A 16820-nucleotide genomic window follows, 5' to 3' on the forward strand; every position below is an offset into this window, starting at 1 on the left:
GATAGAGATTTAGGGGTTTCCATCTCAGGGATTTACTATGTGATATGTAGGAAGTATCAGGAAACCTAGGTGTCACAACAGCCTGCAGCAACTGGCTGGGTCTTCTTGTGAGATATTCTCCAATCTGTGAGACCGAGAATCCTCCAGGTTCCTTTCTTCAATAACTATTATAGGTGACAGCTAAGAAACTAAGACTGAGCGACAAGAGAAAAAACGGACAGGGGAATATAATGATAAAATTCCCCATCTTTTAAATTTCATTTACTAGTTTAGAGAATTTGCTTTGTCATAACAGGCGACCTTTTGGGTTTTCTCAATTAGGGTTCTGTAAAGAATTAAGTCCTAATTGCCCTACGGCAGTGGTTCTCAAAGCGTGATCCCACGACTCCCGGGAGTCCCTAACCCTTTAAGGGTCCATGAGGTTCTCCATTTCCCAACTACTTATTTGTGTGAGGTTGCATTTTCTTTTCTTTTTTTTTTTTTCAATGTTTATTTATTTTTGGGACAGAGAGAGACAGAGCATGAACGGGGGAGGGGCAGAGAGAGAGGGAGACACAGAATCGGAAACAGGCTCCAGGCTGTGAGCCATCAGCCCAGAGCCCGACGCGGGGCTCGAACTCACGGACCGCGAGATCGTGACCTGGCTGAAGTCGGACGCTTAACCGACTGCGCCACCCAGGCGCCCCTTCTTTTCTTTTTTTTTAATGTCTATTTATTTCTGAGAGAGAGCGCATGCTGGGGGAGGGGGCGGGGGGGGGGGCGGGGACAGAGCATCCTAGTCAGGCTCTGCACTGACCGCTCTACGTGGAGTTCTAGCTCGTGGACCATGACATCATACCTGAGCCGAAGTCGGACGCTTAACCGACTAACCCACCCAGGCACCCCGAGGTTATATTTTCTTCATATACTCCAACTAAACAATACACATTAGACCCTATGCAGAAGCAGGTATGAGAATTCAAGCTGTTTTCTTTTTTTAAAAAATTTTTTTTTTCAAACGTTTATTTATTTTTGGGACAGAGAGAGACAGAGCATGAACGGGGGAGGGGCAGAGAGAGAGGGAGACACAGAATCGGAAGCAGGCTCCAGGCTCTGAGCCATCAGCCCAGAGCCTGACGCGGGGCTCGAACTCCCGGACCGCGAGATCGTGACCTGGCTGAAGTCGGACGCTTAACTGACTGCGCCACCCAGGCGCCCCATCAAGCTGTTTTCTATTAAGCAGACAGTGAAGAGGTTTTTCAAAACGTAACAAAATGACACTCTTCTCACTAGAAAAATAAAGTTTTTGTTTTGGAAAACCAGTCAATTCTCATAAAAATTGCTTTGTTGATCCTAACACATAAGAAGTTTATTATACTTATCTTCAAGTGAATTACTAATTGGGTATTTATAAGTTTCTCAGTTTTGTAATGTAAATATTGATAGCTATAAGGCACATAAGCAAAGGCTCTTTGGAGTCCTCATTAATTTTTAAAAGTATAAAGAAAGGGATTCTGAGACCAAAAAGTTTGAGAACCGTTACCTTAAGGTATCCATTGTATGTAACAAAGTAACTTCTCTATTATACACTTAAGTCGGGAGGAAAGAGAAAACTATCCTGTTGTGCGGTTTAGATCACAAACTGGTACTAAAAACTCTATAGCACAGCATGGAACAGACACTCGGTGAACATAAATGGGAGGGAGAATTAGGGCTGGGAGCAAGGCTGCTTCAAGTGGTTGGGACTAAATCAAACTTCTATTTTTTATGTTTTAAACCAAACTTTTAAAATTAATAAGCGGTCAGATCAAGTGACTCTATCATGTTTACATTCATATTTTATTTCGTAGGTGTACTTTAGATATGCTGCTTTATTTTCTTAAAAACAGTTTCTGGAGCATTTCCATTTAGACCACACAGCATGAGCATGTGTTCAGACACGTTCACCTACACCCAAGGCCTGTGATACACCTGTTGAAAACACTGCATAAGAAAACCTAATCTTTTCTGGCACCACATTTCATCTCACGGCTATGTGGATGCTGGTGCCTAACAAATCATAATAGGCATAAAACGACATTAAAACAAAACAAAACAAAACAGACACTGTACTTTCATAGAACAACTTTACTGAGGGCATACAATGTATTTGCTATACTTACCGTATCCCATATCTGAAGTTTTATCTGTTTTCCATCAATAGTTATCATTCGAGCACCAAACTCTACACCTGAACAGACAAAAAAATGATTTGTTACACAAACTAGTGGGACTATATTTCACATTTAAGGATTTTTTTAAAAAAAGGATGTTTATTTCCAGGACATACTATCCCAGATGATACATAGATGAACTTTACCAAATATGGCCCCTACCCTGAGAAAACAAATAAACTAAGGCAGGGGTGCTAAAAGGCCTAAATTAAAGACACAATTAAAATACTAAGATATTCAAGTCTAGTAGAGTTAGAAAACAAACTGTCGTCCTCATGTTTTCATAGGTTCCATAATATAAAAAAACTAGAAATGAGATTTAAGAACCGTAATTATTAGTAACGATATTAAAATTCCTCGAAAACTATTAATATGGTATAAAAATCACTAAAGGGATAGAGGCCCTTCAACATCATAGCTTTGGTTCCCAGCATGGGTTATCAACTAGTAAAGAACTCTCCTAATCCCACTCCAGATAACCACTGTTTAAACATACTTCGAGATGTTGCTCTAAGTGAAGATACACACAGAAGTGTACGTACACTCTATACAGATGGGGGCACATAAATGCCGCTCTGCAATTCGCTTCTCAGACAATAACAAACATTACTCTGTATCACAAATCTCATTACAAATCAATCAGTCAATAAACTATGCCATTACTTTTGGTGACTGCATGTGTGTGTGTGTGTGTGTGTGTGTGTGTGTGTGTGTGTGTGTGTGTGTGTATACACACTTTACTAAGTTGGTAAGCTGGTTACAAATACAGGTCATTGCCGCATTTTCACTAAGTAGCTAAAACTGAAATGAACTTTCTGCATATATCTTTCAACTAAGGATTATGACTAAAGGCAAATTATATGAAATAGAATTGCAGGTCAAAAGGAGTACAACCTTTCTTTTTTGGTTTTTAAACATTTTTTTTAACGTTTATTTTTGAGAGACAGAGACAGAGCCCGAGCAGGGGAGGGGCAGAGAGAGAGGGAGACACAGAATCAGAAGCAGGCTCCAGGCTCCGAGCTATCAGCCCAGAGCCCGATGTGGGGCTGGAACTCACGAGCCGTGAAATCTCGACCTGAGCCGAAGTCGGCCGCTTAACCGACCCTGCCACTCAGGCGCTCCTAGGAGTACAAACTTTCTTAACACAAGTTAACTACTCTGGCTTTTCTCCTTCATTTATCTTTTTTTTTCCTCCTCCCCCCTTATCATCTTTTTTTGAAAGTACTCAGTCTGGGTGGCTCAGCTGGTTAAGCAGCCAACTCTTGATTTCGGCTAATGTCATGAATTCACAGTTTGTGGGATCGAACCCCACGCTGTCAGTGTGGAGCCTGCTTGGGATCCTCTCTCTCTGCCCCTCTGCCACTCACATTCTCTCTCACTCAAAATAAATTAAAAAAAAATTTTTTTAAACATAGGAGAAAAAAAGGGATAATTTCAGAGCAGCAAACAGCTGTGAAGGAGACTCTGAAAGAAGTCTATCACTTCTATTACACTGAGTCATTACTGCTTGGAGTGCACTCCATCAGTATTTAGATCAGAGTCGGGGTGAAGGGAAGACACACATGGTCCTCAGAAACCAGATGTCAACTTGGCAGAAAAACAGCTTCTAGTTGCCCAGGGGAGGGCATAATGCCCAGTGTCAGAATTCCATTTCAGCAGCTCCTGTAACTCCCCCGACCATGATCAGGAAGATGGGACAGACAGGTAATTTGTTCTTTCGTGATACGTAACTCGGTGAAGTTTTTACTCTACATCTTAACAATGATTCCATCCCGGGCCAGAGTCAATACCAGGCAGCTAATGGTACATTTCTCAGAATCAGAAATAAAGAAGAGTTAGGGAGACTCAGGAGTCATGATGCACTAGAATGAAAAATGCAAAACTGCAAAATTCTGCCACACAACCATTTTTTATACCTGCCAATCTACATATTAATTACAAGTATATACACATGTAAATCTAAAAATATATATAAATACATACATACATATTCACATGTATTCTGTGCCACAGGGTGGGAGACACACAAAACAACCGCCCACCAGCTTACCATTAACATGAAAATGGGAGTAGCTGAAGGGAGAAACCAGCGGCTAAATATTGTACAAGTGCTCTTTGAGGTATCCGGTATTTAAAAGGAATGTACTAATGTACAATATTTTTTTTTTTAACGTTTTTATTTATTTTTTTGGGACAGAGAGAGACAGAGCATGAACGGGGGAGGGGCAGAGAGAGAGGGAGACACAGAATCGGAAACAGGCTCCAGGCTCTGAGCCATCAGCCCAGAGCCTGACGCGGGGCTCGAACTCACAGACCGCGAGATCGTGACCTGGCTGAAGTCGGACGCTTAACCGACTGCGCCACCCAGGCGCCCCTAATGTACAATATTCTACGTAGCTAGATATTTAACAAAGTGGAAGCTTTTTCGTGAATCTATTGTTTCGTTTCTAGCCACAAACTAGAGAGAGAATGCCTACTTTTCCTTCCATCATCACAGATGGGCTTTTAACCTCAATCTAAAAATGCGGCATCACTCACTGGGATTAAAGATTTCTTCAATCTAATGCATAATGTCAAACTGGACAAAAAACAACTACAAACTAAAAACAGACCCTTGACTCGTGTTGGATGGGCAAGGCCCAGGGACTGACATCTTGGGCAGAGGGACACAGATCTGAAGAATGACTGGCATCCACTGTGTCCTGGCAGATGAGAGGCTAAGGACACCTGTGCTGCGGGACTGCTGCTATGGTTCCTGCTTCCTGACTCCAAAGATGCTTCATTCCTGCCCATTCCCAAGTGTAAGTCTTCACTCTCCTGAGGGTTCCATGTAAAATTCCAGGAATTCTAACATATCCCCTTTTGCTTTACCTAGCCACACTTGGGTTTTGGTGTATTTATCTCTTTAGTCAAAGTAAGCAAAGAAAGGTTGTTGAAGCTTGAAGTCTTTTAAACAAAGATTTTGCCTGTAAAAATATATCCAATTTTATTATTTTTTTTTAAGTTTTATTTATTTTTGAGGGAGACACACACACACACACACACACACACACACACACACAGCGTGAGTCAGGGAGGGGCAGAGAGAAAGGGATACACAGAATCTGAAGCAGGTTCCAGACTCTGAGCTGTCAGCACAGAGCCCTATGTGGGGCCTGAACTCACAGACCAAGAAGAGATCATGACCTGAGCCGAAGTTGGACGCTTAACCGACTGAGCCACTCAGGCACCCCAAAATATATCCAATTTTTAAGATGTTAAATGAAAATCGTATCATATGAAAATCAGAATTTGTTTCTAAAGCAGGGAAATGTCATAATAAAATTGATGTTTTAATATTATTTATCAATAGGGTCAGGATACAGAATTTAAAAACAAGAGGTAAAGAACTAACTAGTTCTTAACAAGACTATTGTATTATCCAGGAATGAGATAAAGAATGATGGCAGGAAGAAAAATACATCTTTTTTAAAATTTTATTTTAGAGACAGAGTGAGTGTGTGAGTGAGGGAGAGGGGAAGAGGGAAAGAGAGAACCTTAAGCAGGCTCCATGCTCAGTGCAAAATCTGATGAGGGGCTCGATCCCATGACCCTGGGATCATGACCTGAGCTGAAATCAAGAGTCGGATGCTCAACTGACTGAGCCACCCTGGAGCCCCTTTTTTATTTTTTTTATTTTCTGAAAAATACACATCTTAAAGGAAAAACTGACAAGCACTGATTACTGAAAAACTATGATTTGTTTTCCTATCAAATGAAACAAAAACAGAATCGGATTTCAGTTTCAGAACTGTAACTCCTTCTCATTAACCTACTCGTAACTGGGCTCAATGTAGTCTGTGTGGCAAAAGAAAATACTGAAACTTAAGTGCACTATAAGACTCAGAAACAAAAACTGAAAACCTTATTTCTTTTCTGGGTTATTAAAAATTTTCAATCTTTTTTCTTAAGTGTATATGGGTGTGTGTGTGTATATTTATATATATGCTTAAGAACTCAATTTAGACACACTTTCCTATCTTTTTTTCAAGGGATAAACCATCATCCCCTATGCCCTTGAGGTTCTCTTCTCAGATGCATTTTCAATTAACAGCCAATCTGGCTGCCAGAGAGATGGTCTGTGGAGCCAAATGCAAGAAGGCCTCATTTACCTGATGTTGTTAGGGAGCGATGCTTATTTTTTCAGTTATGTTATTCACTTGCAACCTTCCAAGACAAAATAGTCTGAATGTAAATGGATACTTTTTAACTGCCTCTAGATCATTATCATCCTTGCGTAGTAAGAAATGTGAAGCCTCGCGAAAAGAAAAGAAAAGAAAAGAAAAGAAAAGAAAAGAAAAGAAGAAAAAAGAAAAAAAGAAAAGAATGTGAAGCCTTGCAGGGTAACCACTTGTTGAGCATTCAAAGATCGAGGTCGACTAATTGTGGGACTGTGTGCAAAATGTTAAATCTCTTCTGCGTCAGTTTCCTTATCTGTAAAATGATATTAATAAAACCCATCTCATAGGATTTTTTTCAAGATTGAAGGGTTACTACACACAAAACAAGAGCGGGGCTTGGCATACAGTAAGTACTCAGTATGTGTGAGCTATAATTATTATTCCCTACTCTACACCAAAATTTCTATACCACCACTCACATAACTAATGATGCCAAGCCATTTGAGAAAGGGCCACTTGTCAGAGCCAAGTGACCATGGGGCTGTCACAGCAGAGAGCAGAGCCACAACAGCAGAACACAGGGACCTGTGCTGGGACCTAGACATTGTGGAGGTTCAAAACAGAGACTTGTGGGAAGAAAGCTTTATGTCCCTAGTTCTAGAAACAAGGGAAAAACTAGATTATTGAAGAGTAACTTCCTTAACTTTCCATGAAAAAATGAATAGCACCTTTAAGGTAAACCACTAGAAGTTTCCAACTGCAGAGAAAAAGATCATCATGCCCTCAACTTGTAATCTATTCCAGAGATTTTGGTCATATATTACACAAACAAAACAAAAAGGTGCAAATATTAGACAAGGAAAAATTTATGACTTACAGATAGGCCAGTCTGGGCCAGTCTACCCAGAGCATGCAAAATAATTAATTTCACAAAAGTAATGGTGAAAAAAAAAAACCTACCCACAATAGTAACAAAATAAACTTACAAAAAAAAGCACAAGGCCTATAAAAAGAAAATTATAAAACTTTACTGAAGAGCATTTAAAAAGTTGGGGGGAAAGGGGGCACCTGGGTGGCTTGCCTCAGTCAGTTAAGTGTCCGACTCTTGGTTTTGGTTCAGGTAACAAAACCCACAGTTTCATGGGTTCGAACCCTGAGAGTCGGGCTCTGCACGCCCTGCACACTGGCCATGTGGAGCCTGCTTGGGATTCTCTCTCTCCCGCTCTCTCTGCCCTTTCCCCTCTTGTGCTCTGTTTCTTTCAAAATAAACAAACTTAAAAAAAAAAATAAAAACAATGATCAAGAAAACTTCAAAAAGGAAAAATGTCAATCACATATTAATTATACTACAAAGTTACTATAAATATCAGTAGTATATTTTCTCATGAAATAGAGAAAAACAGAAACAAAACAAAAACCCAAAACATAAATGGAATAGATTTGAGAGTCCTCAAACAGACTTGCTTACCTATGGAGACTGAGCATATGACAAAGGTGATGGTTCAAGCAGGAAAGAAAGATGGATTATTTAATTAATGGGTGTGGGGCTACACGTTATATATGGATTAAAGAAAATCATATACGTGGCCATACACCAGACAGGGTATGAATTTACAGTATTAGAAAAGTACTTAAGAGAACAGGAAGTAATTTTTGTACTGGGGAGCCTTCCTTAGTGAGGCCTGGAAGCCAAAAAGAAAACCATCAACAGATTTGACAAAAAAAAACCCACAACAACAAACTAGTAATAGAAGGGGCAAAGATAAAAACAGGTAATTCAAAGAGAAAAGACACAGAAGTGGATCTTAAACATATGAAAAACGCTCAGCCTCACCAAAAATTAGAGAGCAGGAAAGTAAAATAATCACTATTCTCTGCCCATTTCACGAAGAGCAAAAACACGACTAAGCCACAGCGGAGGGAAGGCCCAGGAGAAACGGGCACTTCAGTAGCCACCGGTGGAGGGAATGCACATCAGAACAGCTTTGTGTGTGTGTTTGTGAATACATTTAAAACCCTAAAAGGCTACAAACACATCAGTGGTTGCTGGAGGGCCAAAGGAATATTATATAGGGAATTTAACTTTCTCTGGAGTTTTGTACAATGTTTTCATAATAAGCACACCCTGTCAAGGAAATACATTTTACTATTCCAGTAACATAGACTCTGAGATCTAAACTCGATGTTCACAGAGTGCTTTTAAGCTATCTCCCTAGTTCTTGGCAATGTTATCTCAGAAAAGTGAACCCCAATTAAATGAGGGGTATTGGTAACTGATCTGTGGGAAGCCTGACACAAGAAATGGTGCTTCAATTCTACAACCTTTACCCCCAAAGGACACTTTCACTCCTCAGTCATTTCTTATAGGACGGCTGCTTTAAGGATGTGGGGGAGTTAGGCAGGAAGGTGGCACAACATATGCCTAGCCTCTATATCACTGTTTGTTGAACTGTCCATTAATAGATAGTGAAATAAATGTAGTGGGCATCAGTGGGCTATAACCAGAATTATTTCTACACAATATAATTGAACAGCATTAATCAAATGTATGCATCAAGCACTGTAATGTGAAATGTTTTTGAAACTTTCTCCCCAGAGAGATAGTATATTAATTTAGAAAACATTTACAGAGTCTTTTTATGTACCAGGCACTAGAGATACAGCAATGAACAAAACTGATAACAGTGCTATCACGAACTTTACTCTTATCCTGGTGGGAGACAACATTCACTTATAATCACCTGTATAAAAAGTTAAGGAGAAAAATAAATCTAGGCAAGAGGATGGGTTTGGGTGGCGGGGGGAGGCTATGTGTGTCCACGTGCACTTGTAAAGGCCTAGGAGGGAAAAAATCAGGAGCTATTTGGAACACGTTAAGTTTGAGATGCCTAATAGACATCTAAGAAAGGAGATGTTGAGTAAGCAGCCGGATATGTGCACATGGGGAGAAGAGAGCCTCGTTGGAGTGAGTTCCAAAAAGAAGGAGGGGAAGAGAAAAACCAGAGACAGAAATTACGAACAGTCCTATCTGAGGACTTTTGCCAAAAGGAAACAGAAGGACTGAAAGCTGGAAAAGATAACAGTCATGAAAAATGACAATCAAATGGGGAAAAATGAGTGACATTCGGGAAAAAAAGAACTGCTGAAGCAGTGTTCTTGAGTGGGCCTTGGCTAGCAACTTGGAGTTCATCCACAATAGCGAGGAGAAGGCTGAGTTCATGGGCACAGCGCAGGTAGGTGGGTCTGTGTGGTGATGGAAACCTGTGAAAATGCTCCTGTTCGCCTTTGAAATTTCCTGAAATAGAGACCAAGGCTATCACATGAGAATGAAGACAGGAAAGGTGGTGCCTGATTACAGAGCAAGAAGGTGTAACACAGTGGTACAGGGAAGTGGAGAATGAATGGATTGGAAACAAAGTGTAACTGTCAAGTGGTTAGAAGTTAGTGTCCAAGAAACTAATGAGACTAGTTAGCCGGGCTCTGGGTTTTTCAACCAGCAGGATGGAGTAGATAGTTAGAGTTGACCTATGGGTTAGCCACAAAAGTGTGACGAAGCAAGAGAGGGGGCAGGAGTTGAGTGTGCATGCCGGGGTGATGAAAATGACAATTATAATGGTTAGAATTATAGCTGGGCAAGGAGGAAAGTAGGACCACAAGAGGGGTGAGAGTACAAAGACAGCAGGACCAACGGATTATAGAACTGATGGGACAAATAAATCATTAGTATTAGCAACTAGAGGGCGTGAGTTGGAAGGATGGGAGGACAACCAACCAGATGCATGACACTGAGATTCTGGAAGTGGTTCCAGGTACCGGTAACGACCAGGTCCTGGGTGTGACTATGGGAGTGAGTAGCTGAAGTAGAGAGGAAGCAAGAACGGAGAGGCCAGGATGTGTGTGGGGGTGCACTCGCATGTACGGACAGGTCAACTGGTTTACAAAACTGGTAAAAACCACTGCTCCAATGCTTCTCAAGCTTTTCATATGAGTCACTGGGAGATCCTGTTCAAATGCAGAATTTGACTCAGTAGACTCTTTAACAAGCTCCCAGAGAATAAAGATGCTGCTGGTCCAGTATAACAGCACTTAAATACACCCAACGTTCTACTCTGGACCTTCAGTGTAATTATATCCGGGAAGCTATCTGTAAATTGCCTCTTTGATTACTATTGTTAACAATTCTCACTGAGATAGTAGTCAAAGGGTAATGAGGAGTATTTCACGGACTCATCCTTGTCTTTTATTTCCTCTGTTCCATCATTTAATACTTGGTCATGACCTGACCTTAGCATTCTCACCTTCTTCTATTCATCAGGCAAAGTATGCAGCAGAATCAAGATACTGTCTTACTCACATCTATTGCAGCAAACATTCCAATGTTCCTTGAAAACAAATACATGCTAATGACCAGAAAAATAAACTGTCCGGATGGGTGTGGTAAGGTAGAGCAGTCAAGGTGGAACCAGAAAAACAGAAACCATATTTAAATATTTAAAACAGAGGCAATTTAATGTAGGGAGTTAGTTACAGGAAAGAAAAAGCTGAGAAGCTCAAAGAAGGGATGGTAAAGAAGCGGAGACACTGGCACCAGCCGGAAAGTGCTGCCATCTCTAGGCTGGGGGGACACAGAGAGAAACCAGGGTTAGCAGAGCTCAGGAGACAGACCATCAGTGGGCCTGTCACCGCCAGGGGTGGGGCTGGAGTCTTACGAGGACGAGACAGAAAAGAAGTCCCTTGGCTTCCCTTGTGCTTTTAGCTTCCTACCTCCTGGAGGGAAGCCACTGGTACAGCTGCCTGAGTTGCAGTTTTCCAAACAGCTCCCTTTGGTCCAACCCCTTCTCTCTCCACAAGTATAGCCCATGCCGCTTTCTGAAAGTAGGCTCAGGCCCAGCCTCTCCATCAGATGTGCCATAACACCTTAGAAATTTCTATGAAAGCTTCAATGAGAAAAGGAAGACACTTTTGTTTAATTGCCTATGCTAAAAACCACTGTGTGGTTAGTTGTGTCAGGACTGAATCAGGCTTAAGACACCGCTACCGAGGTTCAGACTTACTGGGCAAAGAGCAGATCGTACACAAAACTGAGCTCACCAAAGTTAACCTATGAAATGGGGACCAGCATGAAACAACAGTACCTGTCTCACCCTTCATTACTGTATATACTTAAAACGGAATTAAATGAAATCAATTAAAATGGAATCGGAATATTCTGACAGGATAGCCACCTGGGAAAAGATTTCAAGGTATCTACAAAATACATGTGGCTTGATTGAAAACTACTAATTTATCTAATAATTTGATTAACAAACTCTGTTTGATTTGGTATTTTAAAAATACATAGGACATGAGACTCAACTTGCTTAACGGTGATCTAATGATACCTGTGAAAAATAAGCAGTCACTGGCTGAGAGGATACACCAACCTATTAGTTGTAAAATCTAAGTAGATTCCAGTCTAACAGTTACCGGTAATGGTCTCATTTATTCTTTGCAACTTGGGACACTAAAACTGCCTCCTGGCAGTTTTTCTCGATTAATAATTACTATCTAAGTAAACCGAGAGCGTGTATCATGCTGCCAGGCACTGTTCCAATGTTTCACATTTATTAACTCATTTACTGCCCACAGTAACTTTGTAAGATTGGTACCACTCTTATTCTCATTTTACAGATAAAAGAATCTGAGGCATGGAGTGGTAAGGTGGATTACCCAGCTAGTTAGTGGCACAGCCTTGATTTGAACTCTGGCAAGCTGGTCAGTCTCTGCTCTTACCGCTGTGCTCTCTTGTTTTGCAATCATTTGTTTCATCATTAAATACAATCAAAATCTTAAATATGTCTTCTTGCTGTTTTCTGACCATTTTTATAAAGTTGGATGATATTACTTTCACTATACTTGTATTTTTTTTAAGTGATGAAACTAACCTCTGTACAGCAACAAATCTAGTGTCACTGATTCTTTCTGACTCATCACTAATAGAATGGATCCTCTCTAGCACATTCCATTTCCACTCCCCCCAAATTTTTAATGTTTCTCATGTCTTGTAGAACACTTACCGATAGTAAGGTCATGCACTGGCTGAAACCTCTTGTCTGTAAACTGTAGCAATAAGCATGATTTACCAACACCTGAAAGTTAAAAAAAAAAAAATCATGAGACAAAACTCACAGAAATTAAGAAACACTTTACAAAAGCACACAGAAAAGAGGCAGCCAGGGTTTCTGGTGCTCTGTGAACAATCTATCAGAATTTCTCGGTGTTATAATTTCTTGGGAAATTACGGGATTGATGATTTATTTGAGAGAGAGAGAGAGAGAGAAATATCTTAAGCAGGCTCCATGCAGTGTGGAGCCACTGGGATCATGAGTTGAGAAGCTTAACCACGCAGGCCACCCAGGCACCCAGGGATTGATGATTTATGTAGAAGGTGTTAATCAATCCCAAACACCTTCTCATCCATTGTTATTCATTTGATATTCTAATCCGAAAGATAAGTGGCAGGAACTCCTTCCTACAAGACACCTAGCTGGTCCCCCTAGTAGCCTCTTTCTACCACAGTACTCCAGCCATTAAGGGTTCCTGCACTTTGTTTTTCCTGTCACAGTGAAAATATGTAAAAACAAGGTAATCTCTTTTTGTAGTTTATCTTACCTACGAACAAACTAGCAGTTAAGTGCTGGGATCAACTTCGGTCTATTTTCTGGCTAATTCATTTCAGGATCGACTAATCTGAATTGTGTCCCTTCAGGGGCACCTGGGTGGCTCAGTCGGTTGAGCGTCCGACTTTGGCTCTGGTCATGATCTCACAGTTCATGGGTTCGAGCCCCGCATCAGGCTCTGTGCTGACCGCTTGCTCAGAGCCTGGAGCCTGCTTCGGATTCTGTGTCTCCTTCTCTCTCTGCCCCTCCCCGGCTCACGCTTTGTCTCACTGTGTTTCTCAAAAATAAATAAATGTAAAAAAAAAAAAAATTAAATTGGTCCTTTCCCTCTACTACCAAATTTCACTTCACTAAGGTCATGAATAACTTCCTTGGCCCTAAATTAAAGACAAATTATCTGTATTCATCCTACCTGTCCTATTGAGAACTGGTTTACTGAACACCACACCATTTTCCTACTCATTTTCAGGCCCTTTTCTTCATATATGCCTCCGACTGCTTCCTTGAGAGCACCCTGCACTTGGTTCACCCTTTCACTCAAAAGGCTCTACTGAATGCTAACTGTGCTCTGCACTTGGGACTTGAAGACACAATCCTGTGGAATGCTTCCTTCGAGTACAGGTAGAGAAAATAAACAGAATGAATGCCAAATAATCTATACGCACTGCAATTTAGAATTATAAATATTGCCTTTTGAAAGAAGAGAGTACTGTGAGGAAGAGTAAGAAGATACGTAATCTAGACTGAAGGGCTGGAGAAGGTCTTTCTGGAGAAGTGACACTTGAACCAAGATGTTCAATGTCTTCTAGATTATAAACTCAACGCAAGAAGGATGACGAATATCTTGTTGTCTTATGCCAGAGATAAGGCCATTAAATGATTCTGGTGAACAACTGGCCCTAGTGTCAAATGTCACAAAGATTGTCAAAATGCCCAATAAACAAATCAAAGAAATCTGTGTGTGTGTGTGGTTATGGTTTGGGAAATACTTTATTTGTTCAATGTTTTTGGAATGTTTTAACCAAAATAAACTGGAATTTCAAAACATCTGACCTGAGTTTTCTTCTCTTTTCTTTGATCTATGATTTCTTTTTTTACATTACAAAAGGTGTAAAGCCAAACTCATTTTAGAAGATTTCTAGCTTCTTTGAAAAGCCTTTCAGGTCTGCGACAGAAAGGAAAATTATTATTTTTTAGGTGTCAAAGTACAAAATAAGTGAACATTCGCGATATGAATCTTCAGGATTATTATTATTATTATTTTTTAAGATTCAGAAAAAAAAAATTAAGTACAATCTATACGCCAACATGGGACTCGAACTCATGACCTCAAGATAAAGAGTCACATGCTCTACTGACTGGGCCAGCCAGGCACCCTGAGGGGATTTCTTTGTTTTTTAGAAATATTTTTCAGGGCAGTTATTTCGTTTCACAGCAAAACTGAGCAGAAAGGACAGCTAGTTCCCATATATTCCCTGCCCCACAGGAGCATAGCCTCTTCCACCATCACCATCTGCACCAGAACTGGAACTCTGACTACAATCCATGAACCCGCAATGACACGTCGTCATCGCTCAAAGTCCATGGTTCACGTTAGGGTTCGCTGTGGTGTTTGCCTATTCTATGGGTTTTGACCAATGTAATGTGTTCCCCGTTATGGTATCATACGGAAGAGTGTCACTGACCTAAAAATTCCCTATGCTCTCCGTCCCTCTCTCACCCCTAACCCCTGGCAAGTGCTGATCTTTTTACTGTCTCCACAGTTTTGCCTTTTGCAGAATGCCATATAGCTAGAATCAGCCTTTTCAGACTGGCTTCTTTCACTCAGTAATATGCCTTTAAGATTCTTGTGTCTTTTCTTCATTTCTGTTTTTTAATAGCCCAAATTTTCCCATACAGAAAAAACACGTAATTAATTAAACATCACAGATTTTATTACTGGGAGACCTCAAGAATCACCTAACAGTCTGGTAAGCATGTAAGTGATACAAGAGCCTGAAAACCGTTTCTTACCGCACAACGGGATGTACTGTTTTAGTACCACTAACACCACTTACTCTGACCAGGTGCAACTTACGGATAGAATAAGGCTTGCTCTTTGGTTCTTCGTTTAAAGACTCTGTATTCTTTCCTCAGGTAACCACAGTACTTTTCAAGTTAGAGGGTTTTGGTAATTTGCATACTCTGCAGGACATCCTTTATTTAATATCTGTCCTCTTTATGATATAAAATTGGCAAAAAGCTCCAGCGTTTCTTTCACCAATTCTCCAGAGTCTCTCTTAATCCGTGATATTCAGAAAGTTCTTTAAAAGCATCCTCCCTATCCTTTCAGCTGTTTGTTAGTCTAAATGTCAGATCCCCATTCATCAATGGCAAAAATGTGCTCTGACATTTTTACATACTTGATGAAATTCTATATATTTTGTGCAATCTGTAACTGATTTATCTTTCATTTTCATGGAAAATAATAGTCAAATATGTTGATTTTCCTGGAGGGAGACACTTACAAAAAATAACTGAGGAATAGTTTAAGTGGCCAACGAATATTTTCATGTTATTATAACTGTATTATCAAGGACTTTGAAATATTTAATAATTATGATTCCCAACAACAGTTAAACTTGTACAGAGCCTCCCTCACGCCAGATATCGTTCTAAGCAATTTCCATATGTCAGCTCATTTAATGCTAAGAACAGCATAGCATAGGGGTTAGATTTCTGACTCCAAAGCCACACCACACTCCTTGGGTTCCAATCCCAGCCTTGCTAATCACTATCAACAGAACCTCAAGTGAGTTACCTTCTCAGTGCCTCACTTTCCTAATGCGTAAAAAGGAGGAGAACAATAGTACCTATCTCATATGTTTATTGGAAGTATTAAATGAGTTCATGCATTAAGTGCTTACCACAGTGTCGGGCACATAGTAAAATTCAAAAAAGAACTCAACAAATGTTTGTTACCATTACTACTACCACTATCATTTATTACTCTATGTATACTTTAAGCTCCTTAAAAGCACGAAGCACCTTTTATTCATTTTCAGTTTGACCACATGTACTTCCAACGATTTTTTCAAAATTCAACCTTGCTAGAAATATTTGGATACGTACTATGTTCTGAGGTTAAGCAACTGGAATGTATCAGTCAACAATAAGATAAAGGCCCTGACCTTCTGGAGAAGAGATCATGAACAAACTTTTTTATTCTTTTAAGTGTGTGCGCGCACATTTGCACGTATGTGTGTATAGTGGGGGAAGAGGGGAGTGTGACTGACAGATGGACGGACGGACGGATGGATGGATGGATGGATGGATGGATGAAGACGTGGTAGTGTAGAGTGTTACTTGGTATGGTACAGAGAAAAAGCAGAGCAGGGGCGGCTGGGCGGCTCAGTCGGTTAAGCCTCCTACTTCAGCTCAGGTCATGATCTCGCGGTTTCTGAGTTCGAGCCCTGCGTCGGGCTCTGTGCTCACAGCCAGGAGCCCAGAGCCTGCTTCGGATTCTGTCTCCTGTCTCTCGATGATAAACAAACTTTTTTTTTTAAAAAAAGGGGGGGGGAGAAAAAGCAAAGATACGCAATGCTGGGGGGAAGGAAAAAGAGTGTGGTGTTTAAACGAGGTGGCTGCTCACTGAGAAGGTGAAGTTTAAGTAACAACTTGAGGAGAGGAGGAAGCAGGCAGGTGGATTACTGAGAGAAGAACACTTTAGGCTAAGGAAACGGCCAGAGGAAACGCTGTCCGTGGGATGTGTGGGAGAAACTGCGATGAGGCCAAATATGGCTGCAGCTCAGAAGGCAGGGGAGAGTCCT

At 40.6% G+C, this 16820-nt stretch overlaps 1 protein-coding gene across 2 annotated transcripts in view; it reads right to left on the reverse strand.

Annotated features, from left to right (window-relative positions):
* Positions 1 to 16820, reverse strand: part of RAB2A (RAB2A, member RAS oncogene family) — an 87753-nt gene that overhangs the window by 43215 nt on the left and 27718 nt on the right. For both annotated transcript variants that reach the window (XM_086695205.1, XM_086695206.1), the window contains exons 2-3: positions 12409 to 12480; positions 2142 to 2209 (exon numbers count right to left, since the gene is read on the reverse strand). In XM_086695205.1, coding sequence (XP_086551331.1) covers positions 2142 to 2209; positions 12409 to 12480 — 140 coding nt within the window. The remainder of the gene's footprint in view (positions 1 to 2141; positions 2210 to 12408; positions 12481 to 16820) is intronic.

This window comes from Puma concolor, chromosome F2 (assembly GCF_028749965.1).
Source record: "Puma concolor isolate L17-30 chromosome F2, mPumCon1.1.hap2, whole genome shotgun sequence".
Classification (NCBI taxonomy): domain Eukaryota; kingdom Metazoa; phylum Chordata; class Mammalia; order Carnivora; family Felidae; genus Puma; species Puma concolor.